The 17308-nt window shown below is 46.4% G+C and overlaps 1 protein-coding gene across 1 annotated transcript in view; it reads right to left on the bottom strand.

Annotated features, from left to right (window-relative positions):
• Positions 1-17308, bottom strand: part of LOC126156790 (cilia- and flagella-associated protein 100-like) — a 169030-nt gene that overhangs the window by 71170 nt on the left and 80552 nt on the right. The window contains exons 4-5 of the mRNA XM_049916332.1: positions 17026-17169; positions 464-634 (exon numbers count right to left, since the gene is read on the bottom strand). Of these exons, the coding sequence (XP_049772289.1) occupies positions 464-634; positions 17026-17169 (315 nt within the window). The remainder of the gene's footprint in view (positions 1-463; positions 635-17025; positions 17170-17308) is intronic.

Raw genomic sequence — 17308 nt, forward strand, 5'->3', positions numbered from 1 at the left:
CGTGCCAATTGGAGAGAATTTGGCACTATATCCCTCAGGAGCACATCTAAGAACTCTGTTAATCAATGCTTACATAAGAGCCAGAGGTGGACGAGCGCATTATTAACTTGTTCAATTTGTAAAGCTCTTTCTCTTGAATAAATCATCCAGTTTTTCTCAAAATGTGTTCATTGGTTGTCCGTGCATTAACGTCACATCTAGCGATTTCCGCCCTCTTTGGAAAATTCCTTAATGGTGCATGCTTCTTTTTGAGTGTCTGTACGTCACACATAGCTTGAACAATAGTGTTGCTATGCTTCTTTCCGACGTTTTGTCGCGAGTTCGAGTATCTTTGCAAATCTACAGTTCAGAGGCTATTGGTGGTTAAGTGTGACGCTCACATCTCGCTTGGTAACAGCAAGAGCTGACACGGACATCACAACAGACTGATGCGTGGTAGGGGTGTGGTGAGTGCTGTGCCTACCTCGCGGCCGCGCATGTCCTCCTGGAAGACGGCGAGCATGGCGTCGAGCGTGGCGGGCTGCGGCTGGTAACGCTGCAGCGACTTCTCCAGGGACTCCACCACGGCCGCCTCCTTCTGCTCCGACTCCTGCAGCGCCGGGTCGTATTGCTTCCGCCACCACATCGGGCTCACCTGCGGAAGAGAAAAGATGCTCAGCTGCTGTGCTACCAGAGCTGTATTTAGCTGCAACTGCTGTTGTTGTGGTCTTCACTCAGAAGGCAGGTTTGATGCAGCTCTCCACGCTACTCTATCTTGTACCATCCTCTTCATCTCCGAATAATTACTGCAACCTATATCTTTCTGAATCTTCTTATTCTAGTCGACTCTTGCTCTCCCTCTACGATTTTTACTACCCGCACCTCCCTCCAATACTAAACTGGTGATCCTTTGATATCTCAGAACGTGTCCTATCAACCGACACCTTCTTTTGGTCAAGTTGTGCTACAGATTCCGTGCCTTCCCAGTTCTATTCAGTACCTCCTCATTATTTATGTGATCTACTCATATAATATAAAATGTAGACTGGCAATGGCAAGGAAAGCGTTTCTGAAGAAGAGAAATTTGTTAACATCAAGTGTAGATTTAAGTGTCAGGAAGTCGTTTCTGAAAGTATTTGTATGGAGTGTAGCCATGAATGAAAGTAAAACGTGGACGATAAATAGTTTAGACAAGAAGAGAATAGAAGCTTTGGAATGTGGTGCAACAGAAGAATGCTGAAGATTAGATCACATAACTGATGAGTAGGTATTGAATAGAATTGGAGAGAAGAGAAATTTGTGGCACAACTTGACTAGAAGAAAGGATCGGTTGGTAGAGCATATTCTGAGGCATCAAGGGATCACCAATTTAGTATTGGACGGCAGCGTGGAGGGTAAAAATCGTAGAGCGGGACCAAGAGATGAATATACTGAACAGATTCAGAAGGATGTAGTTGCAGTAGGTACTGGGAGATGAAGAAGCTTGCACAGGATATAGTAGCATGGAGAGCTGCATCAAACCAGTCTCTGGACTGAAGACCACAACAACAACACAACCCATCTAATCTTCCGCATTCTTCTGTAGCGCCACACTTCGAAAGCTTCTACTCTCTTCTTATCTAAACTGTTTATCGTCCATGTTGCACTCTCATACATGGCTATGCTCCAGACAAATACCTTCTGAAAAGTCTTCCTAACGCTTAAATCTATATTCGATGTTAACAAATTTCTCTTCTTCAGATACGCTTTCCCCGCAATTGCCAGCCTACATTTTATATCCTCCCTATTTCCACCATTATCAGGTATTTTGCTGCCCAAATAGCAAAACTCGTCTTCTGCTTTAAATTTCTCGTTTCCTGATCTAATTCTCTTAGCATCACCTGATCTAATTCGACTACATTCCATTATCCCTGTTATGCTTTGCTGATGTTCATCTTATATTTGCCTTTCAAGACACTGTCCATTCCGTTCAATTGCTCTTCCAAGTCCTTTGCTGACTCTGACAGAATTACAATGTCATCGGCGAACCTCAAAGTTTTTATTTCTTCTCCATGGATTTTAATACCTACTCCGAATTTTTCTTTTGCTTCCTTTACTGTTTGCTCAATATACAGATTGAATAACATCGGGGATAGGCTACAACCTTGTATCACTCCCTCCTAAATCACTGCTTGCCTTTCATGCTCCTCGACTGTTGTAACTGCCGTCTGGTTTCTGTACATGTTGTAAATAGCGTTTCGCTCCCTGTATTTTACCCTGCTACCTTCAGAATTTCAAAGAGAGTATTCCAGTCAACCTTATCAAAAGCTTTCTCAAAGTCCACAAATGCTATAAATGTAGGTTTGTCTTTCCTTAACCTATCTTCTAAGATAAGTCGTTGGACACGGAAGAGGAACGCTTTAAGTTATCTGGAGCTATAGATACTGCGATAAGGTATAACTCAGTAGGAAGTTAAGTTCAAGAGGAATAGACATCTTTAAAAAGGCAGTCACAGAAGTTGGAAAGAAAAACGTAGGTACAAAGAAGGTAACTGCGAAGAAACCATGGGTAACAGAAGAAATATTTCAGTTGATCGATGAAAGAAGGAGGTACAAAATGTTCAGAGAAATCCAGCAATACAGAAATACAAGTCACTTAGAAATGAATAGGAATTGCAGAGAAGCTAAAGCGAAATGGTTGCATGAAAAATGTGAAGAAATTGAAAAGGAAATGATCGTCGGAAGGACTGACTCAGCATACAGAAAATTCAAAACAACCTTCGGTGAAATTAAAAGTAAGAGAGGTAACATTAAGAGTGCGATGGGAATTGCACTGTATAAGATAGAGCGGGTAGGTGGACAAAGTACTTTGAAAGTCTCTATGAGGGAGGAAGGCTTGTCTGATGACGTGGTAGAAGAAGAAACAGAAATCGATATAGAAGAGATAGGGGATTCAGTATTAGATTCAGAATTTAAAAGAGCTTTGAGAGACTTAAGGGATAGAATCCATTCCATCAAAATTTCTAAAATCATTGTGGCAACATAACGTCTATTCAGGTTGGTGTGTAGAATGTATGAGTCTGGCGATATACCATCTGAGTTTTGGAAAAGTATCATCCATACAGTTCAGAAGATTGCAAGTACCGACAAGTGCGAGAATTATCGCACAATAAGCTTAACAGCTCAAGCATCCAAGTTTCAAACAAGAATAATATACAGAAGAATAGAAAACTGAGGGTGTATTACATGACGATTAGTTTGGCTTTAGGAAATATAAAGGCACTGGAGAGGGAGTTCTGACGTTGCAGTTGATATTGGAAGCAAGAATAAAGAAAAATGGAGATACGTTCATAGGATTTGTCGATCTGGAAATAGCGTTCGACAATGTAAAACGGTGCAAAAGTTCGAAATTCCGAGAAAAATAGGGGTAGGGTATAAGACAAGTTGGGTAACATACAAGTTCAAGACCCAAGAGGGAACATTAAGAGAAGAAGACGATAACGAAGTTCTCGGATTAAAAGTGTGTGTGTGTGTGTGTGTGTGTGTGTGTGTGTGTGTGTGTGTGTGTGTGTGTGTCTGTGTTTTGAGTTTACGGGCGCTCATCGTCGAGGCTAGCAGCGCTCTGACACATATTAAAAGAAACTCGGATTAAAAATGATGTAAGATAGGGATGTAGTTTTTCGCCCCTTCTGTTCGATCTATTAGTCGGTGTTCAATCACAGAAATAAAAGAAAGGTTGAGGATTGGAATTAAAATTCAGGTTGAAAGAATATCAGTGATAAGATTGCTATTCTCAGTGTAAGTGAAAATGAATTACAGGATTTGATGAACGGAATGAACAATATAATGAGTACAGACTATGTTTTGAGAGTAAATCGAAGAAAGACGAAACTAATAAGAAATAGCAGAAATGAAAATAGCGAGAAACTTAACATCATGATTGGTGATCACGAAGTAGATGAAGTTAAGGAATTCTTCTACCTAGGCAGTAAAACAATCCATGACGGACATCAAAAGCAAACTAGAATTGGCAAAAAGGACATTCCTGGCCAAGAGAAGTCTACTAGTACCAAACATAGGCCTTAATTTGAGGAAGAAATTTCTGAGACTATACGTTTGGAGCACAGCATTGAATGGTAGTGAAACATGGACTGTGGCAAAAAACAGCATCGAAGCATTTGAGATATGGTGCTACAGACGAATGTTGAAAATTGGGTGGACTGCTAAGGTAAAGAATGAAGAGGTTCTCCGGAGAAATGACGAGGAAAGAAATACATGGAACACACTGACATTAAGAAGGGTCAGGATGGTGTCTGTTAAGACATCAGAATGACTTACATAGTACTTGAGGGTGCTATAGAGGGTAAAAACTGTAGAGGAAAACAGAAATTGGAATACTTGCAGCAAATAATTGAGGAAGTAGGATGCAAGTGCTACTCTGTGATGAAAAGGTTAGGATTTCGTGGCGAGCTACATCAAACCAGTCAGAAGACCGATGACTCAAATAAACCGCCCGCGGCATGGAAAGCATTTTGTCCATATAATGTTTTCGTACAGAAATCAGTGCTGTCGAAAACAAATTGCGAAAATTCGTTATCATCGATATCCAACGGTGAGCGCTAATGCCGAAACTTAAAAAAGCATTGTTTCAGTGTACGAGAAGAGAAATCTGAGAGCTGATAGTGTATCTGTTAGTCGCAAGGATCCAGACTTTTGAAACAAAAATGCTGCTACTCCGATCTGCACTGATGATATGAAAAATTTCGGTTAGCTGAGGGAATTACGCAATATGCGAGAGCAATAGTCTTTTTCTTACATTTCTCAAGAGATGCACGTTTATTCTTTAGTATGACATCATCCAGAAAAAAGCGTAAATTTTCAGGTATATCTGACTCAATTTCTTGAGAGAAATTATCTGATGGACGATAATGTTTTGTGTCGTAGACTTTGGAGCGAATATCCTCTACAACGATTGCTGTAGCTGTCTTTACAATACGCCGACGCTCTTCTGTCTGGTTATCGCGTTTTTGGTTGTACCAGGCTTCTGCCAATAACTTACACCCGTCGGAAGCAAACTACAGTAGCCTTATTGGCAGTGAAGACATTCAAAATAACGTTACCATATCTCTTGATGAGTTGTGCTTTCACAGTTTTTATGTGTGGGCGGTAATCACCTTCAATTTTAGCCATCAGTTCATCCAGAGAAAACTGACAGTCTTCAGAATTCTGCTTGAGATGAAAGTCAATATACTGCATACAGAATGGATCTGGTTTACAGACGGACCTCCTTTTTAACTTCTCCAGTCGGTGGTGCTTGGTACAATTTTTTCATGCACGAGTTGTGATACTGATCATGGACTGCGACCAAACCACTGACAATCTGACGTGCTCGAGACTCTCAACAATCGCTCGACCCCATCATTGCAAGCTCTAGTAAGTTCAGAAATGCTGTTTCCCATCGATAATTTACACACTCTGTACAAAATATTACAATCGCAAAAGCGCGCATCTTTTTGTTTCGCCACAAACTCTGCTGTTATCTTGGCAGCGAATAAGAAATAATGGTCTCTGAATGACAATATGGGATTAGTGAATGGCAGTTGTGGATGGGAAGGTGAGACATCGCTTTCTCTATGCGAAGATGCAGACATTAATTTCTGATTATTATAGCGTTTTCGACTCACATTGTGAACCTCTATCGATCTCTGTCCCTCCAAGAGTTTGCCCTCGTTGTACTTTCTTTCCTTTCTTCGAACACTTGACTTACGAAATGTCTCCAATCCTTTTTCAGTCACCGTTCTTGCTTGCAATGCATTTTTTCAAATAATACGGTTCACTTCCGTAGAAGCTATGGCTCTAAAAATGTGAACGGCGCTGTAGAACGATAGACTCGATCTGATGACTCTGGGCTCTGCCGGCAGATGTTCCGTAGAGGAGAAAGGAGGGAGGGGGGGGGGGGGCACAACGCCTAGGCGGTGTGCGTCACTGTATCATTGATGGTTACAATGTATACAGCGCCTGTATCTTCATAGCGTTGTGGAAAATATTGCGAAATGTACGGTATGCGTGGTACGAGGATGTGGCAGTGTGACGTTTGGAATTTTGAGTCGATCCTCGACAGCCCGGATAGCTGAAGTGGTTAAGGCGACCGCTCGTGATATGTGGGAAATCTGGTTTCGAGTCCAGGACCAACACAGATGTTTATATGCGACAAACAGCTGGCATCAATCCGCATTCGCAAAATGCGAATCCGTTTAGTAACCGTCATTTTATACCAACGGTGCGTCTATTTATACCCGCGGCACAAGTTTACCACACAAATTATAGGAAATTTTCTATAGTTCAATTTATTACGTAACTATTTTCATAGTAAACTGAGTCGGAAAGGAGAAACCGTTTTTGGGCGCCATTTTTCCTATGTCGTAACACGATCGGCAAACACAAGAGGTGGCAAAGTGAAAATTCGTAAAGAGCACGTCGAAATCTATAACAATACTCCCGGATAACTATTCAGGTATCCTCCCATTTTGAGCACCAAGTTACTGTACTATTATGAGAGTCAAGTGAACTGACACGGGAAACAGGAGAAGTGATGGCCACAATGGAGGCGTGTAATTATCTTCTAAAATCAATCGTGGTCTAGTGTGTATGAACAATGAGACTGTCAAGGAAGTAGCAGTGTGATAATGCCTTCCAGCCTGTTTGAGTCTGTAGGAGACTATGTGAGAGTATTTATTGCTGACAGTATGATTCCTTATAGCCTATGCTTACTTCGCAAAGCAACAATTCTTTATTTTAGCGCACCGGCACATCACACGCACCCTAGCAGCAAAAACAAATCCTACACAACCACTGCATCATATATAATTAGCAAGCAACAATTTTTTAATAGCTACAACAGACTGCACACATAGGAGGCATGTCACTCAATTCCTATGTCTCAACCTGACACTGTGCAAATTACTGTCACAGCTTCATGAACAAAATGCACACGTGCGTGTAGCTTTCCGTCAAACACAGATTCTGTACCTTTTGTTAATGTTATAGTCGGATGCTATAGGTAGCTTATGGAATCCCGCGTTCTCGCATGTGTGCTGCTGCCTGGTGTGTGTGTGTGTGTGTGTGTGTGTGTGTGTGTGTGTGCAGGGTTACCACGGATTTTGCGTCCTCGTCACCTACGCGTTTTCGACATTCGGTGCGAAAGCTCTGTGCCACTCGACTTAGTAGTTATTAGTGTCGCCTGTCAGAACAACAAGTATTAATTTGCTCTTGTTTTGCGATCTGTGCTGCCCTTTAAGAAAAACGTTTCACTGATGTTCTTTCTTCAACTCCTCGGGATTACCGTGCATTCTTTCGGAATGATGGGAAATGACAACTGTCGAATCAGGATGTGACGGGAATTTTTGGCAAAGCACATCTCTGCAAAACTGCCAAGGGCTTTCCAATCCACGCCACGTAGAATCGCAGCTGTATTGGAAGCAAAGGTTGACCAGCACGCTATTAAGTAGGTGGTTATTATGTTTTGACTCATCTCCGTTGATATCTGCCTCCAAAGTCACGTGATTACGCACGCACACACACACACACACACACATACATACACACACACACACACACACACACACACGTCTACTGTTATTGGAACACTGGTTCAGAGAGTCTGGGCTGGATAATTTTCCAGAATGTGAGGTGATGTTAAGGTACATGTTAATATTTCAAAAACCCAGCAGCTGCTGTGTTTTATCTACAACAAGGGATTATACAGCTAAGATTGCCATCCTCAAGTCGCACATCATATAGTTCACATTCCCTCCACTATTTCGCGATAACGCAAAATGAACTGCCCTTAGTTTTTCGATGACTCACCCTCCACGCCGCAGAGGATGATGAATAAACGTGGTGTACGCTGCCTCTTTCAGAAGCTTTGGTGCAGCGTCTAAGTGTTCTCCTAGAAAACGCACTTTTTCACTCGATTAGTGTATAGAGAAGATTCATAAGCGCAATAACATGCCCTGGTTCATGTTATTTAAAACACAAAAAACATTAAGTAGTGCAGAGTTTATTACTAACTTAAATGATGAGCTGGTAGAATTGAAGAATATACCTGCTCTGGTTGTATAAAAAATTACATTATTGAAATTTATTCAGATTTAAATCGTAAGTTAACAAACTAAGCTGGATGTTACTAAAACTACACCAAGCAAACATAAGTTCGACACATTTCTGATGAACACTGGTCATAGCTGTTATAGTCCACAGGATATGCCTCTGTAAGCGCTGTATAAACATTCCATGTTTGCACAAGATTTCTGTGTCATTTCTGATGCGATTAATTCAACAAGACGCATCTCTTTTTGCTGACCAAGTTTGTGGACGACCATCATAGTGAGGTCTGCTGTCACAGCTTACATTGCACTCTATCTGGTGATTAAAGATAGCCAGCAGATTGAGTGTGGTAGCAAGCCAGTGCTACAATGGATCCTCCAGCTATATGGCATCACGTGTTTTATGCAGCCTACAGATACGTCATACCAGACAACGACTATGTTATGTGGAGTGAGATATGAGGATGTGTGAAAGTACTAAATATTTAGAGGGGTAGCTGCCAACAATACGATAATTTCATGTAGGTTTGGATAGCATCCGGATTTAAGTGCAAGCATGTGTTTCTTAGCCTGTTTCCATGTTTGTCTTTTGTTCAGTCCCTGTACCACAGATCACTGTACATGGCGCAGGATGTTTGGTACAGATTTTTTGTATTGTGTCAACAATGAATGTTGTCATTGAAGACGTTTTCTCTGTTTCGGAATGTGTTACATGAATCAAGGTACGGGCTGGACCATCTTCTCCTGCGCTGGAAGCCTGCAAAGGCTGATGTCAGTGTCATGTGTCTCTGCGTTGACTGGATCAAGGCCCTCATATGCCGTTGCCCATAGTTCCGTCCCCTGGGATGTAGGCAGTTGAAGTTAATTGAATTAAGGCCCATGCAGCTGTGCACCACAGGGAAAAGAACTCATTGCTTGGCCTGACCACTCTCAATGTCAGGCTGCCAGCATGCTCAGAGTGTGCTCCAGACACTTGCCAGTGACACACTCTGGATATAGCAGGAAGAGGCTATTACCTCGAATGGCCAAACCCCACAGAATTGCGGTATTTGGGTTTGCTGGTCGCCGTATTTGTTAGTAACTGTAAAGGCATAGTCCTTGATCCTCTCTTTACTGTCTACCAATGTGTCATATGTAATCTGTAGTGTATGTGTTCTGTGTGTTCTGTAGTGTGTGTGTGTGTGTGTGTGTGTGTGTGTGTGTGTGTGTGAGTGAGTGTGTGTGTGTGTGTGTGTGTGTGTGTGTGTGTGCAGCGTGTAAAAACATTTATTTTTAAAACCAGCAGGCTATCTTACATTTTAAACTTGAAGCAAGCGAGCTTAACTGGAGAAAAATGTACTTGATATGCTATTCAATGTGTGCAGGTAGCTGGCTTTTTCCGCCAGTGACAGTGTTATTATGAGAATTGGTAGTTCAATTGGATTCAGCTATCACGGAGGGACACACTCCTATACCAATTTTGAGCTATAAATTATTTAGCAAATCCTGTATCATGTTATTTGTAAATAGATGCCCACCACAAGTTCCTTGTGTTTGGGGTAGTATTCCCAGGTGGGTGTACATAGGAAATGAGTGAAGGTAGAAGATATCAGTCCTAAAACCCAGTCATATTGACAAATCCACAGCACAAAAATTGAAAAAACGGGTCTACTATTGGTACCATCAGTACATGCTCCTCCATATTGTAATTGTTATGTGCCTAGAATAAAGCAGTCATAAATCATAGCTTATTTTAAATTAGGAAGAAGTTGTAAAAGACAGTTCTACTGCATATAAATGTACAAAACGTGTCAGCTGGGCGATATATGTGCAAATAGGGGCTGCAGTTGAATGTATAAAGTTTCTGCTTCATTTCTGATGAAACAATTGAGCACCCTGCTCCATTACTATAATGCTATGGAAAACAGCCACATAACTAGTTGTGAGACAGTCTCACAACTAGTAAGACCACAGGGAGTGGTGGGTAGGGCCACCAACTATCTGCTGTAGTGACGTCATAGTCCACCATTTTTGTCACCATTTATATCTGCCGCCATTTTTGACTGTGACATCATAAGCAGCCACCTTAGTGCCAGCTTTTCCCAACCACCCAATTGCCAAAACAGGGGCGAGGGGGTGGGCGAGGTGGAGGGGTGGGGAAGGAAGTGACCTTGGAAGTGACAGCTCATTTGCATAATTATCATATATTGCGCCAGGAACGGTACAGCTCTACTACTTGTTATTAAATAATGTGGCAAACACTTTCGTAATGAGCCAAGGTACAATCAACTAAGATTTGTGTGTAAAAAAAAGCTCTTTCAAAACAATGTGGCTAATTGTATATCGGCCAATGCGATAACAAAAACTGTGCTACAGCTGCTTAGACTTTTCACCAGTTTCCATATTACGAGGTCTTCGCCTCATGTGACGTTTGTTATGTTTTCCGTCAAAAGAGGCTTACAGTAACCAAATTTTCGTAGAATGAAGACACTCTCTGTTGTATACAAGTATTAAGCAGATCTTGAATGAGATTTTCACTCTGCAGCGGAGTGTGCACTGGGACCGAGACTCGAACTCGGGACCTTTGCCTTTTGCGGGCAAGTGCTCTACCATCTTTTTTTGGGAGGGGGGGAGTAGTGGACCGGTGGGGGCTCAGGGGCCAAAGTGGGCAGGGGTCGAAACCCGAGGCCTGGCCACAGTGTCCCCCTCACCACCACCGAGCCTGTGGTGCTTAGGGAAGTGGAGGACACAGGTATCAACAGAAGTGGAAGGCGTTGTTGTTTTTATTTATTTGCATTGTGTTTTTGTAATATTCATTATTATCATGAAATTATGTGAACACATCGGCGAAAGAGAAAAAAATATAAATTCTGTGCAAAGAAAAAGAAAAGAAAAAGGAAAAGCAAAAAGAAATAAAACCCGCGCAATCTGCGACGCGCTCTCCCATGCGCGGAGGTCAGAAGTAGAATCGATCGTAGGCGGCTTAAACTCAGACACCGCTTGGGGAGGAGGGGTAGGTGCCCTCTGAGCCAGGCACCCCTCCAACTTAGTGGAGGTCTAACAAAGACCCCTCGAAGATAGCAAATAATGTTCAGTAACGTGGCGTGGTTTCGAGGACTGCATGGGCTGTTCGTAAATAGGTCCAGAAGTCGAGGCGGGATTTAGGTCCCTCATGAAAAAGATAAGCGACCGCCCACCCTTCGACCCACGAAACAGCATGACATTTGGCGACGGGAAAATGTTTGTCCTCCGGGTACAGGAACATTCGAGGTTCGATTGTGCCTGGTGGCACCGAGAGATAGCAGGCACGAAGCGCCATACATCTTGTGAAGAGGCGCATGTCAGACGGTGTTCATCAGAGTCTAGTTGCTGGCAAACGAGACAAAGAGGGGATTCTGACAAGCCAATGTTGTGCAGTCGCTGCTTCGTAGCAAATTTCCTCTTGACTATGTGATACCACAGTGCCCGGACGTTCGTAGAGAGGAACGATTCAAATGGCTCTGAGCACTATGCGACTTAGCTTCTGAGGTCATCAGTCGCCTAGAACTTAGAACTAATTAAACCCAACTAACCTAAGGACATCACACACATCCATGCCCGAGGCAGGATTCGAACCTGCGACCGTAGGGGCGCTCGGTTCCAGACTGAAGCGCCTAGAACCGCACGGCCACACCGGCCGGCAGAGAGGAACGGCTGGTGGATGTTTGTCCACGCTGTGGGCCACTTGATGGAGGGATGTTTTGTCTCCATCTCATTCCGGGGAACACAGCGCAGCAGCTGGCTGTAAAAATCCTTAGTCCTGGGTGGGCGCGTATCTCGGAGACTGCTATGTATGTAACTGTAGTCGACGAAATAGGTCGAAATATGAGACAAATGAGGCACGATATGGCCGACAAACACCGGTGGTGAGATGGAAGCAGGTAGGAGGACCTCAAGCAAGCTGCGTGTTAGAGATGTACCCTGGCCCGTCCACTGTTTTCTCATGGTACTCACGTACAAGGCTGCAGATCGCATATGGACATTGACGAGCCCGACACCACGTGGGGGCAGGGTAAGTGTCTCATAACGGACTTTAAACATGGAACCAGCCATGAGACAATAGCCAAAAGCCGCCTGAAGGTTGCGCCCAATTGCAGTTGGCAGACGGAGAACTTGCGCGATGTGGACCAATTTTGGTGCCACATAAAGATTAAGAAACTCAACCCGTTGAAGTGTATCCCGGCGGCGGGAAAGTCCGCACAAGCGGCAGGGGTGCCACTTCACCCTCCTGGAGGCCTCGTCCAATGTGCACTGCAGAAGATTTGGTGACATTCATGGCACGGCCTGCGGCAGCCCCATAACGGATAATCAATTCGAGGGCTACTCGAATCTCGGAGCCGGAGCGAATGAGGAGGAGGAGGTCATCAGCATGTGCCCGACAGCAAAAAGTGTGTTGGTGTAGGGTGAGGCCAGAGAGCTTGGTCGTCAAGCCCCCAATGAGGGGCTCTAGGGCAATGGCATACAGGAGGGTAGAGAGGGGGCACCCCTGCCATATCGAACGGCGGATAGGTGCTGGCCCTGCTAAACGTCCATTGACTTGGACTCGTGAACTGACACTGTTGTAAAGACGCCGGATGACGTCGAGAAACGGAGGGGGGATGCCCATTCGGGCTGCCACCAAAAACAGGGAACGATGGCGCACTTTATCGAAGGCGCTGTCGAAGTCTATAGCGACGACCGCTGCACGGAGTCTGCAGGCCGCCGCCATCGCAATTAAGTCGCGGCATTCCCCTGTGGCAGTCTGTATGTTAACCTGTCCTCCAGGCGTCGTTTGCACTGGCGAGAGGATATGAGGGAGTATTGTTCGGAGCCGCATTGCCAGTAAGCGCGCGAAAATCTTGTAATCGGCATTGAGTAGGGTGAGCGGTCTGTAACTCCTGACCATCGAACCATGGGCTTGTTTGTGGACTGATATGATGATGCCCTCAGCAAAGGCGGGTGGGATTGCTTGGTCAGATGTCATCAGTTCTTGATACATAGTCGTCCACCGCGGTACCACGAGGTCCTGGAAGGTACGGTAAAACTCAATCGGTAAGCCGTCAATGTCGGGCGATCTGTTGACGGCACCCTTGGCGATTGCGTTGTTGACTTCGTCTCGCGTGACCGCCACTGTCAAAGCATCCGCCTCCGTGTGGGGGAGGATGCGCGTGACGTAATGCAAAATGGAGTTGTCTGCTACAGTTTCAGTTCACACGGTAGTGCTCGACGAATGCGTGGACGCTGTCATTCTGAGTGGTCATCTGCGTGGTCAGAGTGCTGATGATCTGCCGACGACGCAGTCGTTCGTCGGACACTATATGATGCAGGGATGGAATTTCTAAACCAGCGTGATCGTGGTGCCGCGTCCGGCGTGCCAGCGCAATTATCTTCGCCTTAGTTCTTTGCCGTTCCAACTGGTTCTCTGGGGATGGCGGTTGAGCGTCCAGATCTCGGAGAATCACATAATAGAAGTCAACAGTGTTGCGATGCCAGTCGGCCATGTCCTTCCCGTATCTCATCAGTGTCCTCCGGATCGCCGGCTTGGCGCAGTCCAACCACCATGTCAATGTCGAGTGGTAGCGGGGAAGGCGTCGTTCGCAGGCTGTCCACGTTTCATTGACTTGTTGGCGACATGCCAAGTCATGCAGGTGAGAAGTATTGAGTTTCCATGGAGCACGGCTGCGCCATACTGATTGCGGCGGAAGGAGGATCGTACAGATGTAAGCGCAATGGTCGGAAAAGGCCAGCGGCTAGCGTTCGGCGCCCCGTATCGCAGATCTAAGAGTTTGTGAGGCATATATCCTGTCTAGTCGGCTTGCGGAATGACTGGTAAGAAAGGTATGGCCAGAACGGTCGCCGTGTTGAACTTACCAGGTATCGTGAAGCAGGAGTCTCGCACCACTATACGTAGTTCCTGGCATGTAGTATACTGGGACGCAGAACGCAGTTGAAATCACCTCCTAGTATACAGTGGTCATAACGTCCTAAAAATAGGGGAGCGATTTCCTCGGAATAAAACTGGGCTCTTTCATGCCGTCGGTTGGTGCCTGAGGGAGCTTAGACATTAATGATGCGTGACCCCATGGTAGTGAGTGCCATGTCCCGAGCTGATGGAAGGAAGGCGACGTCGGTCACAGAAATCCCGTGGCGGACGTAGATGGCCACTCCGCTGCCCACAGGATCACTCGCGGAGGTGTGGACGGTATAGCCATTGATATCCGGGAGACTAGCCAAGTGAACTTCCTGCAGAAGGGCGAAATCAATATCCGAAGCCCAGAACATCTCCTGCATAAGGCGGATTTTCACCCTGGAACGGATGTTGGTGTTGATGGTTGCTATCCGGTAGGCCTGGTGGCGGACTGCTGGAGGCTGGTCCACTCCGCCGTCCGCGCAAGGGCGTGGGCGTCGCAGCGGAACGTTATCCCGCTGGCCCGCAGGGGATTCTGGGGAGAGCATGATTAGTGGTTCAAATGGCTCTGTGCACTGTGGTCATCAGTCCCCTAGAACTTAGAACTACTTAAACCAAACTAACCTAAGGACAACACACACATCCATGCCCGAGGCAGGATTCGAACCTGCGACCCTAGCAGTCGCGCGGTGCCGGACTGAGCGCCTAGAACCGCTCGGCCACCAAGGCCGGCATTAGTGGTTCGGCCTCCTCCTTGACCTCCTCCTCGTGCCACGCCGTGGAAGCGGGCACCGGTGTATCGTCCATTTTGTCTGCAGAAAATGTTGTAATGGTGCGTGGTGTAGTGTTGCCTGTGATATGTTCATGAATTAGTTCAGCATCAGCACGGGGCGCAGGCACACCGGTGGATGTCTCCGCGCTCATAACGTCTTCGTCAGCAGTAACGGGTTCTGGGGACTCGTGCTGGTCGACGGTTGCCTCCTCCTCGACTTGCAACGTCTCCTCTTGGCCGGAAACTGTGCGACGTCTTCGCTTGCGACGTTTGGTGGAACGTTGTTTCCTTGTGTGACCCTCTGTGTCCGACGACGGAAGGGAGTCGCGTCGCTCTGGCACGAAGGCCGCTGTAGGAACGATGAGCGAGTCGATCTCCATCGTGTTGCCGAGGTCAGGGTCAGTGTCCGATTGTGTCCGCATCGTCGGAGCGGCGTCGATGGCCGGCCGAGGCGGCGGGCCGTCTGAGGCGCTCTCCGTCGGTGTCTGGTCCGGCTGGTTGGTGGCGTCGTTGGTGGCGCCCGGGCGACGTTGCAAAGCGGTAGGAGAAGCGAGAGCAGCGGCGTAGGTCACCGGTAGCACTGTAGGTCGCGACGTGGGTGGTTCTTCGGCAGCTGGAAGTTGCGTCATACGCCGTTGTAGGCATTCGCATGTAAGGTGCCCTTCTTTGCCGCACCCGGAACAGGTCCGAGGCTGGCCGTCGTATATAATTATTGCACGGCATCCGCCGATCTGTAAGTAGGACGGGACGTGGCTTCGGAGATCAATGGTGACCTGTCGGGCCCCGTTTAGGACAGGATACGTCCGAAACTGTGTCCACTTCTCCGCAGTGTGTCCACGGACTGTGCCGTATGGGCGGAATGCCGCGACGACTTCCTCAGCAGGAAGTTCGAATGGCAATTCGAAAATGCGTATCGTTCGCATACCTAAGCCTGCGTGGTCGACGGTTACCTCCCCCACATTGTCATCACCATGACAGAAGCGGAGCCCCTGTTTGGTCTCACGTAGGGTGCGTGCGCAAGCCGCGTCGTTAATGATTTTAACATAGACCGTGCTGCTCACGACTGACAAATGTATGCCGATAATATCGGTCGCCGGGATCTTCACTTCCTCTCGCAGAAAACGCTCCACCTCGAGTGCTTTGGGTCGGGCATAATCGTTGCAGAAAGTAAATCGGAGTGTAGATTTACGGTGACGGTTCGCCATGGATCGTACACGGTAAGCCGGCACTTAAGCAACGGCCGTCAGAATGTAAACAAGGCGAGCTGGCGCTCCGCACGCGGTCATCACGGACGCGACCGCTCTGCTGCCCTGCCGAAGGCAGACTGCCGTACCATCTGAGCTACCCAAGCACGACTCACTCCCCGTCCTCAAAGCTTCACTTCTGCCAGTACCTCGTCTCCTACCTTCCAAACTTTACAGAAGCTCTCCTGCGAACCTTGCAGAACTAGCACTTCTGAAAGAAAAGATATTGCAGAGACATGGCTTAGCCACAGCCTGGGAGATATTTCCAGAATAAGATTTTCACTCTGCAGCAGAGTGTGCGCTGATATGAAACTTCCTGGCAGATTAAAACTGTGTGCCGGACCGAGACTCGAACTAGTGACCTTTGCCTTCCGCGGGCGAGTGCTCTACCATCTGAGCTACTCAAGCATGACTCACGCCCCCTCCTCACAGCTTCACTTCTGTCAGTACCTCCTCTCCTACCTTCCAAACTTTACAGAAGCTCTCCTGCGAACCTTGCAGAACTAGCACTCCTGAAAGAAAGGATATTGCGGAAACATGGCTTAGCCACAGCCTGGGGGATGTTTCCAGAATGAGATTTCCACTCTGCAGCGGAGTGTGCGCTGATATGAAACTTCCTGGCAGATTAAAACTGTGTGCCGGATGGAGACTCGAACTCGTGACCTTTGCCTCCCGCGGGCAAGTGCTCTGCCATCTGAGCTACCCAAGCACGACTCACGCCCTGTCCTCACAGCTTCACTTCTGCCAGTACCTCGTCTCCTACCTTCCGAACTTTACAGAAGCTCTCCTGCGAACCTTGCAGAACTAGCACTCCTGAAAGAAAGCCCGCGAAAGGCAAAGGTCCCGAGTTCGAGTCTCGGTCCGGCACACAGTTTTAAGCAGATCTTGACATAAATTTTATTTCTCAGGGAATAATAACTATGCAAACGTTGGTGGTCCAATATCGATGAACAAAAAAGAATTTTAGTTTTGAAATGAACATTAGTTTTTCACAGACAAGTTACTTAATGCAGATCTGTTAGGTTTATTAAGACATACTAACCTGTATGAGGAAGTTCTGGTAGACCTTGGCCTTTAGCCACTTCTCTGCCAGCAAGTAGACACGGCGCTCGGATGCAGCCAGCTGTGCACGTAGGTCCACGTACTCCTGCTCCAGACTGCTCTCCAGCTGAGTCTGTTCCTCTGCCTGCCACAGTACAAAGCGTCCCATTATTACAACCCATGCTTCGGCACACGCTTCAGCACTATTGTATCTCCGGGCGCAGCACACAGACATAAATTATGATCTCATGTCACGCTTTATAATGGCACATATTGTAGCATAC

The sequence above is a fragment of the Schistocerca cancellata genome, chromosome 2, assembly GCF_023864275.1.
Source record: "Schistocerca cancellata isolate TAMUIC-IGC-003103 chromosome 2, iqSchCanc2.1, whole genome shotgun sequence".
In the NCBI taxonomy this organism is placed as follows: domain Eukaryota; kingdom Metazoa; phylum Arthropoda; class Insecta; order Orthoptera; family Acrididae; genus Schistocerca; species Schistocerca cancellata.